The sequence below is a fragment of the Gavialis gangeticus genome, unplaced genomic scaffold, assembly GCF_001723915.1.
Source record: "Gavialis gangeticus isolate Ggan-Ray unplaced genomic scaffold, GavGan_comp1, whole genome shotgun sequence".
Taxonomy (NCBI): domain Eukaryota; kingdom Metazoa; phylum Chordata; order Crocodylia; family Gavialidae; genus Gavialis; species Gavialis gangeticus.
In genome coordinates, this window is record NW_017729006.1 from 43,907,567 (window position 1) to 43,924,715 (window position 17,149).

At 42.3% G+C, this 17,149-nt stretch overlaps 1 protein-coding gene across 5 annotated transcripts in view; it reads left to right on the forward strand.

Annotated features, from left to right (window-relative positions):
- COL15A1 (collagen type XV alpha 1 chain) overlaps positions 1-17,149 on the forward strand; it is a 347,975-nt gene that overhangs the window by 267,550 nt on the left and 63,276 nt on the right. For all 5 annotated transcript variants that reach the window (XM_019509150.1, XM_019509145.1, XM_019509146.1 and 2 more), the window contains 6 exons: positions 1,303-1,365; positions 2,740-2,775; positions 3,078-3,161; positions 8,279-8,344; positions 13,635-13,670; positions 15,882-15,944. In XM_019509150.1, coding sequence (XP_019364695.1) covers positions 1,303-1,365; positions 2,740-2,775; positions 3,078-3,161; positions 8,279-8,344; positions 13,635-13,670; positions 15,882-15,944 — 348 coding nt within the window. The remainder of the gene's footprint in view (positions 1-1,302; positions 1,366-2,739; positions 2,776-3,077; positions 3,162-8,278; positions 8,345-13,634; positions 13,671-15,881; positions 15,945-17,149) is intronic.

Genomic DNA, 17,149 nt, shown 5'->3' on the forward strand with positions numbered 1-17,149 from the left:
GGGTCCCCCCCATGGTCCCCACCTCCTACTTACCAGCTCCGAGTCCGGCTCTAGCTCCCTGCTGCAGGCAGCAGGGTCTACCCAAATCATCGAAGCTCTTCGAATCTTTTTCAAATCAATTTGGAGAGCTTCAAATCAATTCAGACCTTTTTATTAGTCCTCTGATTCGATTCAGATTTGGAGATTCAGCCACTGAATCAGGCCGAATCTCCTTTGAATCGAATCAGCACCCGAAGCTTTGAACAGCCCTAATAGTCATCTATGTGCTCAGACTGGGCATGTGTACTGGCAATAAAAACCAAGGTACCAAAAACAGTTTGTTTTTACTTCAGTAATAAAACAATTGTTGAAGGTACCTGGTCCTCCTAGAGCAGCTTAAACCATGGTGAATTCATATGCATAACAAACTGCCTATTCAAAATCAGAAGAGGTCTTCAGGGAAGAGAAGGAGCCCTTTGTCCCCTAAAATGCTCAGTGGTTTGGTTTCCTGCCTGCAAAGCCAGAGGACCTTGGTTCCAGGTTTTCCCCATCATGTAGAGGGTGTTTCTAATTTCCCAGCCCAGCACTAGAACCACCACACCATAGGTCAAACATCAGCTGGCTCCAAGGAGTCTGCATCCTATTGACTTTTGAAGGTAAGATTTAGGTGCTTTACAATTTTTACTCTCCGTTATAAAAGTTCTAATTTGTTCTTCTATAACATACTCTGCAGATGGCAGAGAAAACCTGAGATGACACAAAGGTAGAGAATCCTTTCCTAATGAAGCAGAAACATCAATTCTATTCATATTATTGCTGCTTTAAAAGAGAAGTCAGGATTTTAAATCTTGTAAACTATCACTCATAAATTCCTATGTAGCTTAAAGAATCCAGGATAACAGCTGCACCCAGGGACAGTGTTTTGCTGTTTCTCTTTTAGAAAGCTGGAGCATTTTATTGTAAATGTTCAAAAATGCCTTCTAGAAACAAAACTAAGTTGAATCAACACAGCCACTTGGAGCAGTACATCTTGCTGGAGGACTTGCACTGCAGTTGTTTTGTGTCCCTTCAAAACACTGCAGCCAAACATAAGTTCAGTCTTTGTATATCTGTTGTTTTCATCGCTAGTAATTAGTAGATCTTTTAAAACCCATTTTTCTGTGAGTAAACCATGTTATGTTTGGTAACTGTGATTTTTAAAACTTTCCCATGGAGTAACTGATCAACTTTCAAAAAATCGGATAGGATAATATATCTGCTGCATTAACCTAAATTTAATGCAATATATGGTGAATAATGAAAAATGTGATTCTGCTTTGACAGGGAATACAAGGTGCAAGTGGAAAACCTGGATTTCCTGGTGTTTCTGGACGCCCTGGAAATGAAGTGAGTGGTGCTACAGTACTTGTTCTGTGTGCAATGAAATGCCCAGTCTTTGGTCCAGAGGCCGCCAGTGAGCCCCAGAGCACTTACCATTGGTTTAGGGGAAAGTGTCTGGTCACATTGCACTAGCTTTAATTCATTTTGCCAATTACTATATCCCAGAAGAGAAGCTGAGCACTTCCCTGATATTGCTTTGCCATGTAAATGGCAGTTGCCACAGTGATAGTATTCAGTAAGCCAGGGGTGGCCAATCTGCAGCATGTGTGCAACAAGTGACACAGGTATCCTGTGTGTGTGACATGTGGCAGACTGGGGAGGGGACAGGCAACACAGCAGCAGGCAGGGCAGGAAGCAGAAATCAGAGCAGCAGACTGGAAAGGGAACACAGGGCAGAGAGCAGATAACAGAGCAGCAGACGGGGCAGAGGAAGGGAATCAGAGTGGCACTTGGGGCAGGTGCATGGCTTATATGTGGCACACCTACCAGAACCATTGGCCCCCACTGCAATAAGCAATAAGAAGAGAATTCTCCACAACTTAATTTGGAATTCTGAATCTACAGTTCACTCTACAAAGAAATTTGGGATTTCCTGATGTAAATGAAATATTTAACACTCAGACTCAAACCTCCTGGTAAGTGCCAACTTCTACAGAAACCTGTTAGCACCATTATTTTTAAGAACATCAAATGTAAATGAATAATTAATCTCCTCCAGATTAAAACTTGGCACAGGAGCTCTCTGCCTGTGAATGCTCTTTTGGTTTGTACACATTTTGAAATAAATTGCCATTTTTAATTAGAATTGGAGAAAAAAAATAGGAGCCGACAGATATTTAGAGGCTTATGTGGATTTTTTACTTAATTACCCCAGAGGATTAAGTGAATTGTTGCGGATCAGTTGCCAATTGTTCTTTTAGCCCAAGGATGCTCAATCTCTGGCCCGTGGGCCATATATGGCCTGTGGAGCCTTGGAATCTGGCCCACAGGTTGGGAAATTTGCTGGGTCTACTGGCCACATCCAGCCTACAGAGCAACTGCCCATCTGGCCCTCCAGCCTAAAAAGGTTGAGCACCACTGTTAGTCCTTTGTCACATTATAACAATGCCAAATGTGTACTGGTCAATATGCAAACAAAATAAATAAAAACAATTGCAAACTTTTAAAAAATATATCCATTTAGAGCCTGATCCAAACCCACTTAAGTTGTCAGAATCTTCCATTCATTTCTGTGGGCTCATGAACATTGTTCTTTGTGCATTTGGAGGCAAGCAAGGGTATTTTCTGTTTTCTTTTTCAATGGTTACTTAATTATTTTACTTACTTAAAAGCTTTAAATTTACTTTACTTACTTAAAAACTACTTTTTTATTGTGTGCAGGGTCCAAAAGGGGAGAAAGGAGACACAGGACCCAAGGTAAGATGGGATGGAGTTTCGTGTTACTGGGGTGTAGGTTGCAGTTGTGCAGGGGTGTAGGTTGTTGGTCCAAGAACATAGGCAGACAGGATTCTTTGGGTAAATCCAATATCTTTTATTAGACCAACTCAAATAGTTGGAAAAAATCTTCTTTGCAAGAAGAAAAGAAGAATTTTTCCAACTATTTGAGTTGGTCTAATAAAAGATATCAGATTTACCCAAAGAACCTTGTCTGCCTATGTTACTAGCTATCTATTTGTGTTTAACAAATGGTCTTTCCGTCTATAACCCGGTGGATATAGGGTGAGCGAGGACAGGATGGTGCCAGTATTGGGGGACCGCCAGGTTTACCAGGACCGCCAGGACCAATCGTAGCAATTCCAGAGGTAAGTATGAAGTGGGAAGGTCATAAAAGGCATTTGGTCCGACAGCAGTTAAGGTGCCTGTTCTGGTGCTATCTGCCTGCCCCAAAAAGATAAAAATCTATGCACCATATAGCTATAGTTATATGTATAATCAGGACAAAAATGGTCTTTTAAAGAATGAAAAATACAGAAATGAGCATAGACTTTAACAATGTTGGGGAGGGGGCGGGAAGTGGAGGGGACTGTTGATTGATTTGATTCTGCTTGAGCCATCAAAGTTGAGGAAGAACTAAGAAAAAGAAGCAACAGAAGAAGTTTGATGAACTGGGTAACCTGTGACCTGGCAGTACACAGAAGAACATTGCAGCTTTGACTGGACTTCAGTGTGCAGTCTGTCATACAAACCAGAAGACTAGCCCTATTACCAAGGCAGCATCTGCCTGCATCAAAGTGCATGCTGCTAGAAGATGATACAAAGAACTGCACATCTTTTAGCAACACATGCACTTGCTGTAGGGTTTTATTTTGTATGTTAGCCTTTCTGTTTATGAATAGTATGAATACAAACAAAGGAGCTTGAAGGTTTGGATACATCAAACTTCAATCTAAATTAAAAAACCCCTGTGCATTCAATTTGATATGATATTTGGAACTGGGATTGGAATGTTCCTGTCGCTGTGCTAGTGAAAAGAAAAGCAAGCTTCTCAGGTCCTCAAAAGCTTGTCTAGCATCTCTCCCAGTTGATTCATTTAAGATATGACCAGAAAATCTATGATTCTGTGAAATCATAGAAATCTATGATCATTTGTATTGGGAACTGAAGGAGCTGTGTATGGCCACAGACAATTCATTCACTCATGACAGCCTATCACAGTTGGCATTCTTCTTAGGATAGGATGTTGGATAGATATCTTCAGCCTGAAAAGGCTTGTCATCCCAGGATGGCAGAGCCTCAGAGCCAAACAATTTTAATTGTAGGAGTTAGGCCAGGGACAGGCAAAATACAATCTTTGGGCCAGATCTGGCCCTCCAAACCATTCTATCTAGCCTGCGGGGCCCCTCCAAAAAACAGCAGCAGGCAGCAGGTCCTTGTGGCACTCATAGTGCACAGTAGTCAGAGCGCCCCTGGCAGCATGTGGCTCTGGCTAAGTTCCAGGGGCTGCAGATGGTGACACAGAGCAAGCTTGGTTTAGGTTGAAGGCATGTGCCAGAGGGCTGGGCTGGCTCCGTGCCACCACGTGCAGCCCCCGGGACTCACTTGGAGCCACACACCACTGGGAAGCTCAGCCAGTTACAGGCCATGAGCACCCTAAGGCCCCTCCAGCTTCTGCTGCTGCTGCTGTACCAGCGGTAGGGACTGTGTGCCATGGGGTAGGGGAGGGCTGTGTGATGGCGGGCTGTACAACCCTCCACAAACCCCACAGCCACACAAATCCCCCCACTCATCCACACACACTCCCTCCCCCCGCAGATCCCCCACAATCCCCACCTGCACACACACCCACAAACCCTATGCCCCTCACAAACCCCACACCCATACCCCCTATACCCCCCATACATGCTCACAAACCCTACATACCTCCACAAACACCACACCCGCCCACACACACACTCCTTTCTTTTTCTATTTCTCTAAGTTACCAAGCCACAGTCTTCCCTGCTCTGTTTCATGCAAAAGAAACTTCTCTTAGTTCATTGTCAAAATGTGCAAATATGAAGTACCTTTGGCTGTTCTGCTCTAAGGGGTTTTATCTTTAGGTCATTTTGAAGAGTCAGTAAATCATATTTGTCTTTGCTGGGTTGTTTGCACATCTTGCTTTTTCACTAAACAGCTATAAGTAGGTGCTGTACAGAAATCTTTTTGTTTTTCCTTGAAGAGAAAACTGAATAGAAATAAGGGAAAGCAACTAATATAATTTCATTTGCTTTCACTAAATTCCCATTTTTAATATACAAGATATGATAGGAAGGTCTGGAAATATTCTGATTTCTGACATATGAAGTAAATGTAGGTAATTTTGTATCATTTGTTTGCTTTCTGCAATTCTGCCTTCAGTATTTAATGGCTTTTGGGTGGGAAGCTGAAAAGTCTATGCATAGTGTGCAGAAATCCATTTAGCTAGCTATGCTAATAGTACTGTTTCTTCTTCAGTATATCAATAAAAATAATGGCAGGAGGCAGGGTAGGATAGCGTTTTAGATACTAAACTGATTCAGAGAGCCTGTGTAGGCAATAGCCTAGTCTTTCAGATGCTACCCCTCAGTGAAAAGAATGTAAAATATAGATATATTGCCATGTTTTGGCCAGGTTTTTTTCTGTCTAGCATTTTGTCTCTCATAAAGCTGCATGAAATTCCAAGCAGTTATGTTGCTATATCATTACTGGTAAAGCCCCCAGAAACAAAAATTAAGGCAAATAACTATTCTTGGACAGAGTGAAGGGCCAGGAGCCCGCTGTCATTTTTATATATTTTAGCACTGCTTAAAATGGTGCTTTCCTAACCCACAGCTTTGGTTTGTATTTGAAGTTTAAGATTATTTACACAGTATACAATGGATGGTCAAAATATACAATTTCTGGTCAAAAGTTTATTGAGGGCAATAGGAGTGTCTCCTTTGATTTGGGTTGGGTCCAAAATGAATGGTAAAATGCAGAGTAAATCCATATTCAAAGGAATGTACAAATGCAGAGCTCTGGAATTCTGCCATCAGCTACAGATAGAGCAGAGCATTGCAACAGCTAAATGCTTTTATTACAGTCATACAGAACCTAGAGTGTGGAAGCAGTATGAGCCCACTCCTCCAAGATTCATGCTGCAGAAAATGTACAAATGATCTGCCCCTGCTTCTGTTTCAGGGGACGAGTACTGCCCTAGGGACCTAAACGTGGGTCTATATATCTCCACGCAGATTTCAGTATTAGCATAACTAGAAGTGGCTAAAGTAGGGCATTAGCTTTAGCTAACTTAAAGGGAATGCCAGAATGGTGGCTCCCTGGGGAGCTGTCATTGCAGTGGCAGCCCGGTGTTGCACCAGTAGCAGCTGCTGCTTCAGCAGCAGCAACAGCTGGGGTGGGGGAGGGGAACGCAAACATTAAACTAGCAGGAAAAGCTGGAGTCTTCTCTGAAGTAGGTAAGACTGGCAGCCCACTCTGCTCTTTGGTAGAGTTTTGCCCAGGACACAGAACTTGTTAGTTACACCCCTGGATTTCAGCTTTTAATTTTTGACATTTAAGTTCCAAAAAATTGTGGCAAATGAAGGAAGGACATCCAGGAAAAAAATAAGAACCTTCTTTGATTCAGAATACTTGGAATGGAATTAACTGGAAATGTGCCTTCTTCATTTTATGCATCAGGCTGAGTTGAGAGAGATGATCAAAGGTGTCCTACTACAAGGAAGGCTTTCTGTTGTTGTTCCCTCCTGGAAATATCCATTTTGTAAACACTTGTATATTTGCAAGCCACGGTGGCAAAGGAGGATGGTTCCATGTTTTATTGGTATGGTGCTAGATACATTGTACCTTATGATTGTGAGCCCCATTGCGTTAATGGGGCTCACATTTTCCCCAATATTCTGATGGCAGCACACTTCAGTACCAAATGCACTGTGAGGATAAGGGCTTATCTTGCACCCACCCAATAGGAGACTGGATTTAGTAGGAGTACAACACACACACACACGCACAATTCGATACTGGCATGGGCAGAATGACTTGCCCAATAAAACAGACAAATTTAAGCCTGTAAGAGTGCCGATGCAAGCAGTGCTGAGATCAGCAGGAACTAAATTGTTGTGCAACAAGTGAGACTATCAGTATGGAAGTAAAAGAAACTAACCAGTTGATGAACACGGAAGAAGGATGAGTGATTTAGAAGATGTATGCATATAGTTAATGAAAGCCAAACTCTCACCATTTTGCCATACAGTATGGCAAAATAGGGGCCTGGAGGATAAGCCCTATGAAGAGAAACTTTGGGAAATGTGTCTGTTCAGTCTGAATAAGAGAAGACTCAGAGGTGACTTGGTAGCCTCCTACAAGTATATTAGGGGTGAGCATCAAGATCAAGGGGAGCAACTTTTCAGGAAGGCTCCTCAAGGGAGGATGAGGACCAATGGGCACAAGCTAATAGAGGGAAAACTTAGGCTGGACATAAGAAAATCTTTTTTTCTGTAAGGGTTACCAGAATCTGGAACACACTCCCAGCCGAGGTGGTGCAGTCGCCATCCTTGGAGGTGCTTAAGATGAGGCTGGATAAGCACCTTGTTGAGCTCATTTGACCCCAATAACTTCTTACCCATGGCAGGGGACTGGACTTGATGATCTTGCAGGTCCCTTCCAGTCTTTCAATTCTATCATTCTATAGCTGTGTTTTAAGATAGTGGGGGTTAGCTTTTTTGGCAGACATGCAACAGATAATCTCTGCACATTTTCCTGCCTAATCTGCTGCCCTCTGTTCTGTTCCTAGCCCTGCGCTCCCTCTATTATATCTGATGCTCTGCTTTCTAGTTCCTGCCCTATCTGCTGCTATAATGCCTGTCCCCTCCCAAGTCTGCTGCATGCCACATAGAAAGGCTATGGGTGCTGCAAGTTGGCCACCCCTGTTATATAATATGGGGAAAACTATTTAAAGCAGAAAACAACAGTGATTAAAAACCAAAATGAAATATGAACAGTATGGCATCATGACCTTGGTTCTACAATGAGATGCGTGCAAGTCGGATGCTGGCATGCTCACAGAATCCTTTTGAAGCACTGGCATCTAAATCATTTATTTTGATCTTCATTCTACTAAGGAAAAATGATCTCAGGTCACACCCTGTTTATATTAGTTTCCTCATCTGCAAAACTAAGATTCATACCTCAAGGAAGGAATTATGAGACTCAGCTCATTAAAGTTTGTAAAGCACTCTAAGGTCATTTCACATAAAGCCTAGTAAAAGTGCCAAGTAATATCATTCCAGGCACACAATAGAAAAATAAAAACCCAAGGAGAGTTTCTAATAGGCTGTTCTGTATTTTCAGTCCATACAGTTATAATAGGATGTTTTGAGCTTGCCTGTGTATATCTAGAATTCATGTCTCTTCCAGAGAACCAATTTAATATTTCACATAACCTGTTCCTTATCCACATTTTTAGCTACTACTGAACAATACAGATGGAATTTTTAACTTTACTGGAATTGAAAGACTTCTTGGGCCTCCAGTGAGTATATTCTGCTTTATTAAATGCTCAGAGTTGTTTCATACTTCAACATTTCTTTTTGGGCACCATCTCAGAGATTCACATATGGTCTCTATTAACTTCAGTGGAAGATACACAGGGGTATCTCAGAACAGAAATGGATCCTGTCTTGGTGTAAATGAATTTCCCTACATTCATTTAAAATAGGTTCTAAGGCAGGAGATTAGAGCTGGACAAGTTGTAAAAACAAACTGCAGGTGCCTGCCTAACCTGAGATTGGAGAAATAGTGCAAACAAGAAATAACTGGCCTAAACAGCCACAGCTCTCACCCATTTCAAGGAGCAAATCTTTCTATTTTTAAAATTCAACAATATTAAGGTACATTTTTTCACTTGTAAGCAGAAATGCTGAACCAGTCTAAATGAGATCGTTTGCATGGGGGGTGAAAAGTTAGCTTACACAAGAGCTTTTCATCTTGGGATTTTAAATTTGGTGTTACAGCCAGGATGTTGGGATAGTTCAATTAAACACATGAAATTTTGGATGTTTCCTGGTACTAAACTAAACCTCTAGCTTGACGCGAGATTCATCTAGGTGTTCTGGCAGCTCAGTACAATTCCATCTATGCAAAGCAAAGCAAAATTCATCTTAAGGTTAGTTTTGAGGTTTGGTCTTTGCAATCTTTTGGCCCAGTAACCAAACATACTGTTTCATATCTAACTCAAATTGACTATATCTTATGTATTTGTTTTCTTACATACTTCTATTCATTTCAAATGCTTGAATCCATAATTCAAGTGGACACAATTATACCCTGATGTACTTCCATTCTATTCCCATTTAAAATTGGAAGAAGCTAAATGTGTATATTGGATGGCAGAATTTAACTTCATGTAATTAGGGACTACCTACTTTGTGGGTGTGCGAATTTTGTGGAAACTGTGAAATTCAGGACTGTCCACAAAATCCACAAAATCAGCAATAAAAAAAATTAGTAAAAATAAATTGCTGGCTCCACAGTGGGAGCCAGCAGTCCTCGCTGCTTTAAGGGAAAGGTGCTGGGTAGTAGGGTGGCACAAAGGGCAGCAGATAAGATTGCTGCTGCCCCCTTGTTCCTTTTCCCCCTGCCTGGGCCTCTCCACCAATCAGTGCCAAGGGGTGGGGCCTCACAAAGGGGAAGCTAGCAATCAAGATAGCTGCTGCCCCCTTGTCCCTCCTCCCTCCTGGGGCTGCTCTGCCAGTCAGCACCAAGGGATGGGGCTGCCATGAAATGACCACAGAATTAGAACTTTACGCTGTGATCAACCCACAAAACATGGTAAGTCCCCACATGATTTAGATAGACCTCTACACATAACTGTAGTTTGGTTGATGTTTTTATCGTAAGAATTATATAAAATATATACTTTTTCAATCCTTCAATAAATTTGTGAAAATAACATTAGACTTGATTATCATTTTCATTCCAGTATCTCTGTAGCTATCTTAAAATTTTATGCTGTCACCCATCACAACAGTAATGGAGTACCTACCATGTGAGATCGTTAGCAAGCATAAGGTCCCTAATGTACTACTCAGAGTCACTGACATTTCTCCCTCTGAAATAAAAGCTGTACTTCAAGTAGAGTTTATGATTTAGACCTTTTTTTTTTTTTTTTAAAGAAACAAATTTGTTCATTTTTGCTCCTGTGGGAGAAAGGAAAGAGGCAGCGCCTAGGGGTTGGTTGTGTAGTAGGAAAGTGTCTTTGTTGGGTGTCATTGCTGGAAAAAATTTCAGAGAAGAAAGTTTTGAAGAGATGTCTAAAGATGGTCAGACTCTGGACCTCCTTGGGAAGTCTATACTATACTAGACCCCCTTAACCAAAAATGGACTTGATGTGCAAATGGTACTTAAGTCATAAGAAGGCAAGCCACTGTGCATCAACTGGTGCCTGTACAACACTTGGTGAAGAAGTCTGTATTCTCATTAGAGAAGAGTTCAAGGTTTCTAATTTTCTATTGCTCATATGAAACAAATTTATTTTTGAAGTCGTGTTGCCAATGGCCTCAGGCTTTTGCAATGTGGCTTTGAGACACTAACTAATGTATGAGAGTCTGAAGTTCTCAGGCAAAATCTTTTGGACAAGATCAATTACAGAAAGATAATTTAAAATAGATGACTTTCCTAAATTTAATGAAATGGATGAATATATGTTTTATATACTTGGTCAACCTTGTAGGAAAAGATAGTACAGGACTGCTGAGGGAGAGCTGAAAAAAGTAGAGGAAAAGATGTTAAAGGGAAAGAAAAATTATGCTTATAGAATCACATTAGAAAAATTTCTCTAATCTGAACAAAATTGTACCTTATATGCTTTTTCTTTTGTGTTTTGGTGGTTGATATTTTACTTCCTTTATCAATATTTTAAATACAGGTTTAAAAAAAACCTTTAACACAAGGGGCAAAATTTGGTCCACCTTAAAAGCAGACTAAATCTTAATTGTCTCCTTGAGTCTGGAAAGTTCTGTTTCAAAAGTTGTTCCTACCACCTTCCTTATAAGTTGTGCATTGGGATCTGCCAGACTTTTCCATCTCCATCTCCTCCAGGTGCTCTTTTTACAGTAACTCTATGTGGAACCCAGCAATTCTGAAACCATTTCTGCTAAACTAACTGCTGTTTAGCATGTCCCCCACCATGTTCTGCACCAAAAAACTGAGTAGTGCAGATAGTCCTAATTCAAGTAGCCCTACCTGTGTATGTCAACACAAGACACTTTACGAATTACTGTGCAGTAACTGTCTGCATCTCCATATGAAGATGCTTACTGCACAGTAATTGGCTCTAATTGTGAGTAAATTTGCTACCTGAAAATTCAAGTAGCAGATTTACTTGCAAGTTGGTACTGAGCAGTAGTGCACACATAGACACTGGACAGGAAGCAAATGTGCTCCTGGGCAGCAGGGGGTGGGAGATTGCTTCCTGCCTCTGAGAACTACCTGCTGTCAGGGAGGGCTCCACCACTGGAGTCGGTGTGGGGACAATGTCCCCCTGCCTTGGCAGCAGGGAGCACCCAAAACCAGGTCCGTGATCATGAGACTGGCACTGGGAGATGCTTATAAGAATTTTATAAGGATCTCCCAACCCAGCCTAGCAACTGCAGGACTCAGGCTGGGAGATGAGGATTTCCCAGTGCTAACCCCATGATTGCAGAGCTGGAACAGGGAGAGAAGGATCTCCCCACCTGGGTCCCACAATCATGGGTTTTGGGTTGGAAGATGAGGATCTCCCCACCTGGCCCCGCACCTGCAGAGCTGGTGCTGGAAGGGTAGGGTCTCCCAGCCCAGGCCCTGTGATTGTGAAGTGGGGGCTGAAGCTCCCTGCTGCCAGGGCAGGGGAACATTGTCCTTGCCCAGGCTTCGATGGCAGAGCCTGGCCCAGCAGCAGGCAGCTCCCAGGGGCAGAGAGCAATGTCTCAGCCTCCACCAGGAGACAGAGGAATATCCAGGCTGCTGCAGGGGCCTCTTGCAGTGTCATAGGGAGTGGGAGGAGTCTGCTGCTAGGAGCAGCATATCTGCTTTTGCATCCCTGCACAAGTAAACATATGCCCAGGAGACTTTACTCTGCTGTAAGTTCAGTGACATAGCAATGAAGTTTGGTGCCCAGGGCAAAGCCTGCCCTTGCCCTGTGCACAGATCTGAGGGGCACATGTCCCCCCATGCTTGCCCAGGAGTGCACAGTGGCAGGAGCCACTCTCCCTCCATTTCCATGCCCCCCCAAATGAGCCACTCATGGCGCCATCCTGCACCTCACCCTGGCAGCTCCTGTTTGTGCCCCTTCACTTCAGTGCCTGGGGCAGTCTCCCTGTTTGTCCCCCCTCCCCTCCCCTACTTACTACAGCACCGAGTAGGTTACTCAAGAGTAAATTGCATGTGTAGACTCACCCTGTTTTATTTTAGTTAAATAACTACAGCAGGCAACATGGTGGGCTGCAAAGAAAACAAACAGACCCCTTAGACCTCCCACAACTGGGAAGGAAAACCAGGTGGGGCAGGGATAAGCTGCCAGCATCAGCACAACTAGAATGGCAGAACTGACCGATCTGATCCAAGCTGGACAGTTAAGATTACTTTTTCATACATAGAATAGCTGCACATTCTTAAATCTGCTGTCTTGGGGATGGCAAGAGGGAGTAGGAAGGTAATGGTATGTTATCCATACCTCAGAATTACAATTCAGAATCCAAAGGACTCTCAGGACAGAATTACGTATCACCTAGTGGACAACACAAATTGCAGCTTGAGACCAATACTAAATTATAATGCTATTGTAAGGGTCTATTACCCTGCTCTGGAAACATGAGTGCCTCCATTATTGGAATAGGTTCTCCTTCCAGAGACATGCAAATATCTGGATATTCCTATAATAAGGTGGCTCAGAGCTAGGGTTAGTTCTATGCCACCTTTTGGGCATCTAAGGGGACTTAGGTGCCTAAATATGATTCTGTTACACCATGTTCAAGTCTTTAAACATCTATTAATACATCTACTTTTGTAGATCTTACCCTTAAGATTAAGTCACAAAAAAACAGGAGCAGGACCAACACATCTACTGTATTAACAGTTTTTCAGGAAGTCAAACTGGATGGAATAGAATTGCACTTAGGAGCCAGTGGGCGTGTCTACACAAGGTATTTATCAGCATCTATGCATGCAGTACTATTAGGCTGGAATAAACTAATTAACTCTGCCATAGGATAGTATTGCCCAACACAAATACTATCTTATGGCGGAGTTATTTATTCCACCACTACGTGCGTGTAAACACTGCGCCTGAGAGCAATAAACTCCAACACAAGTTGCGCTGAACTTTTATGTCAAATGAATTTCATGCATAGATGTGCCCTGTGTCTACTTACATGCTTAATAGGTGGGATAAAATCTGGCCCTTAATCTCAAGCAGCACTTCAGCCATGCACAATGTACAACAGAATCTGGGCCTCACTATGCTCGATGCAGCAACACTGATCTATGGGCTGCCTGCCATAGATCAGGCAGGCCTTGCTGGACTCCTTAGCAAAGGGATTAAAGGAGACAGAATTAAGGTTGCGTATGTGTGCAGTATGGGAAATATCACCTTAACTCAGCATTTCTCTGTTTCTTGTCCCCTTGCAAAACATTATAGTTTACTTCCCAAAACTCTAGTGCTGGAAATGTAAAGGGCTTTCAAAATTAATACAACCTTAATAAAGTGAAGTTGGTTTATGGAACATGCACAATCCATTTTGCAAGTATATAACATGTATTTATGCGAGTATTTTTGTGTTTTCCAGGGGCCAGATGGCAAGCCAGGTCTACCAGGATTTCCCGTAAGCACTGTGTTTTCAGGTTTTAAGTCAGTTATTAATTATGTGAATGAGCTAATTAATGTTTTAAAATGTGGCATTGTACAAAATTTGTTCAAATCCTGACAAATACTGAAACCTCATAAATGTCAAATGGGAAAATGTAAGTTAGATAAAAATAGATAGAATGTTACAGTTATTGTAGTAATGAACACTTGCTAAGGAAGGTTTTAAAAGATGCAGTAACCATTTTGGAACAGGAATTTCTTGACATTTGTACCTAACACTTAGATTAAATTTAATTCAGGCTATATTTCAAATCAGTAACGGAACTTGATAAGGAATTGTCCTAGAAAATTTAATCAAGATAAAACCAAAAATGGTCTAAAGGAATAACTTTTAAAAACCTTTAAATTGCTCATATTGTATTTTCTTTGTATTTTTCATGTTAGTTTCATAATTCATTTTAATTATTTATTTTGTTCTCTTACTGTAAGCTGCCCTAAACCTTTGCTGGTAAGGACAGCATGTAGATCTAATAAATAAATAAATAATACCTTTTTAATGCTTTTTGGGCTATCCTACAGAATATTGTAGCAGGGCCAAAATAACCTGTTAAATTCTATAGAATGAGATAAAGAACTATGCCATAAGTTAATGTCTCTAAAATTCTGTTTTTCATAAGTTTTATGCTATGACATCAAGAAGCCCTTTTACTTTAATTTATGTCTTCAAGATTACAGGATTTTCAAAAAGTTTCAAAAATTATTTTAAGTTTGTCTTATATTTAATATTTGGACATAGGATCCAGGCTGCAGAGTTCATAAAGAGAAATAAGAAAGAGCTAAGGGAGGGAAATTTCAATTTGAATTGCTACGAGATGTTGGCAGTAGGGTGTGCGAAGCTTGAGTCTCTGATTTAATTGGGCAGAGATTTGGCCTGATTCAACAGCTGGATCTCCGAATCCAAATTGAACCAGGAGACCCTTTAATCTCTCCGAATCGAATCAGAACCCTCTGAATCAATTCGGAGAGGTTCAATGATTTGGACATAGACACAGCTTTAAATGTTTTTTCTACATACCTCAAGGTCCCAGGTGGCTCATGAACATGGAGATGGTGGGGCAGATGGAGCATCCCACGGGAGTGCGGGGGGGTCCCCAGCCTGCTCAGTGGGGGACCTGGAAGTGGACCAGGAGCACTTCTAGTCCACTTCTGGGTTCTCCGCAGAGTGCACAGGGGACTCCAGCTCTGCAACTGGTGCCTCCTGGCTCTGGGGGGGCACCCGGGGTCCCCCCATGGCCAATTGCTGAGCCAGTAGGGTGTGGGGGTGGGAGATCCCCCACACGCTCGGCAGTGGACTGGAAGTACTTCCAGTTCACTGCTGAGCACATGATGTGGGGGGGAGGGGGGGAAGAGGCCCCCACACTCCTGTGGGACGCTCCATACACCGCACCATCTCAGCATTCATGAGCCATGCCTGGTACCTTGAGGTATGTGGAAAAAAACATTTAAAGCTGTGTCTATGGCCGAATCTCTGATTCTCTGAATCAGCATCAAATCTTCAGATTCGGATTCGGCTGAATCGAATCAGGACAGTGATCCAAATCAACTAATTGAATCACTATCCCCTGACTTGGGCCAAATCCAAATCAAATATGGCCCGTTTTGCACACCCCTAGTTGGCAGCATGCTAGCAACTTGCTTACTCATTCTTGAGAAGATTATGTTTACAAGGTGCTGGGTATTGTGTTCTAAAATATAAATAGCAGAGCTTGGTTCTTTTATTAAAAATGAACTGATAAGCTTTTAAAAATGAACATAATAAATTGTGCAAGATCCCTAATAATTAACAGAATAGCTGCACATACTTAAATGTCATTCTCATCCCTGCCTTAGCTGATAATGTTGTTCTTTAGGAATGCAAGAGAAGGAGATGCTTAAATTCAGCTCATGATGGATGGAAAGCTTCTAAACATGCTTTTAATGGAAGTTTGCAGCACAAAATACAGCCATAGAACAACTGTAAGGGCAGTGTTAGAATTATCTGAAGCAGGCAGCAGTGGCTTTAGACAAAGGACAGAAATTCCTGGGAGGGTTAACTCTGGAGTGAGTGAACTTGCAAAATTTCAGTTACCTAAAATTAAACTTGGCAAAATGTAGAAACATCTTATCCTTAACTGGTTTCCAAAAAGCTCTGATCTTAAATACAGTCTTCTTTTTTCAACTCTTTTAGGGTCCCCAGGGACCAAAAGGTGATGCTGGATTACCTGGACTGCAAGGGCCAAAAGGACAACAGGTGAGAAGGAATTAGTAGCAGGCCTTGTGTTTTAGGGAGATGAATACGTTCCAAAATACAACATGGAGAGCTAATGTCTGGCAGCTTAATCCCTTATCATTTTCATAGTCTGGCAATAATTGTACTGCCACCCCTTCCCTTAAATTTTTAGACATGTACAGCATGCGTCTGCACATTGCCATATGGTGACATTGCTATTGCAACGTGCTAAAACACGGCACAGTAATTGCCTGTACTGTGTGCTTGGCACATGGTTAGATTTTGTCGCTATGTCACCATAGAGGCATACCAAAATGGGGGAGTGAGCCACTATAGCAACATAGCTTTCTGTCATGTGTAGACCTACATGATCACAACGTTGCTGTAGCATGCCATACAGCTATGTATAGACACACCTGTAGGGAGCCCCATTGGCTGGGTGATGTGGCCTTTCATTCTGAGTTGGGCTGGTTGCAGCTGAACCCAGCACATGGCCCTGGACCCAGAGCCTGGGGTTGGATCTGACTCATGGACTGGCTGTCCCCAACTCCTCCAGCCCACACACTGAAAAGGTTAGGCACTACTGCAGTAGAATGTCACTAGAGTACAATGTTCTCTTAGCTGAGATGGACATTTATCTGCATAATTTTGGTGAAATGGGTAGTTGTTGGTATCAAGACAATTGTTGCACTTCTTTGAAATTTTGGGAAAGTTGGTATAATCAGGTTGTTGAGGTTATTTAGGCTTGGGGTTGGGCAATAGCAGCAGCTTGGATGGCCAGACTGAAAACAACTTTGTTGCACTGGAGAATAGTTATACATGTGAGTGGCTCAGTTGAATAAATTGGGAAAACTCCCTGGAGTCATAAGTCTCTAGGCCTAAGTACAGACATTCAAAAAGCCTGAATCGATTCAATCTTTGCAGGTGAGTGCATCCTGGGTAGATTGAACCAAGAATTAAGTAAATAGACATTCAACGTTCACTTTTGATTCTGGAAATGCAGTCATATGTGTGCAGTGGCTCAGGCTAGAAGCTGAGGGGCACTAGAGCAAGCCCTCCCTTCTTTTTGGCAATGGCCAGAAGGCTGGAGGGAAGCTGAGCTGAAAGGCCCTGGCAGGCTGAGTATGATTGGGGAGGGGTTTAAACCCCCACGATGGCCTGCTGGAACCCCAGCCAGGGTGTGCCTGGGGTGGGGAGGGGGAAACAGTCCTTGCCAGGCTTTGTGG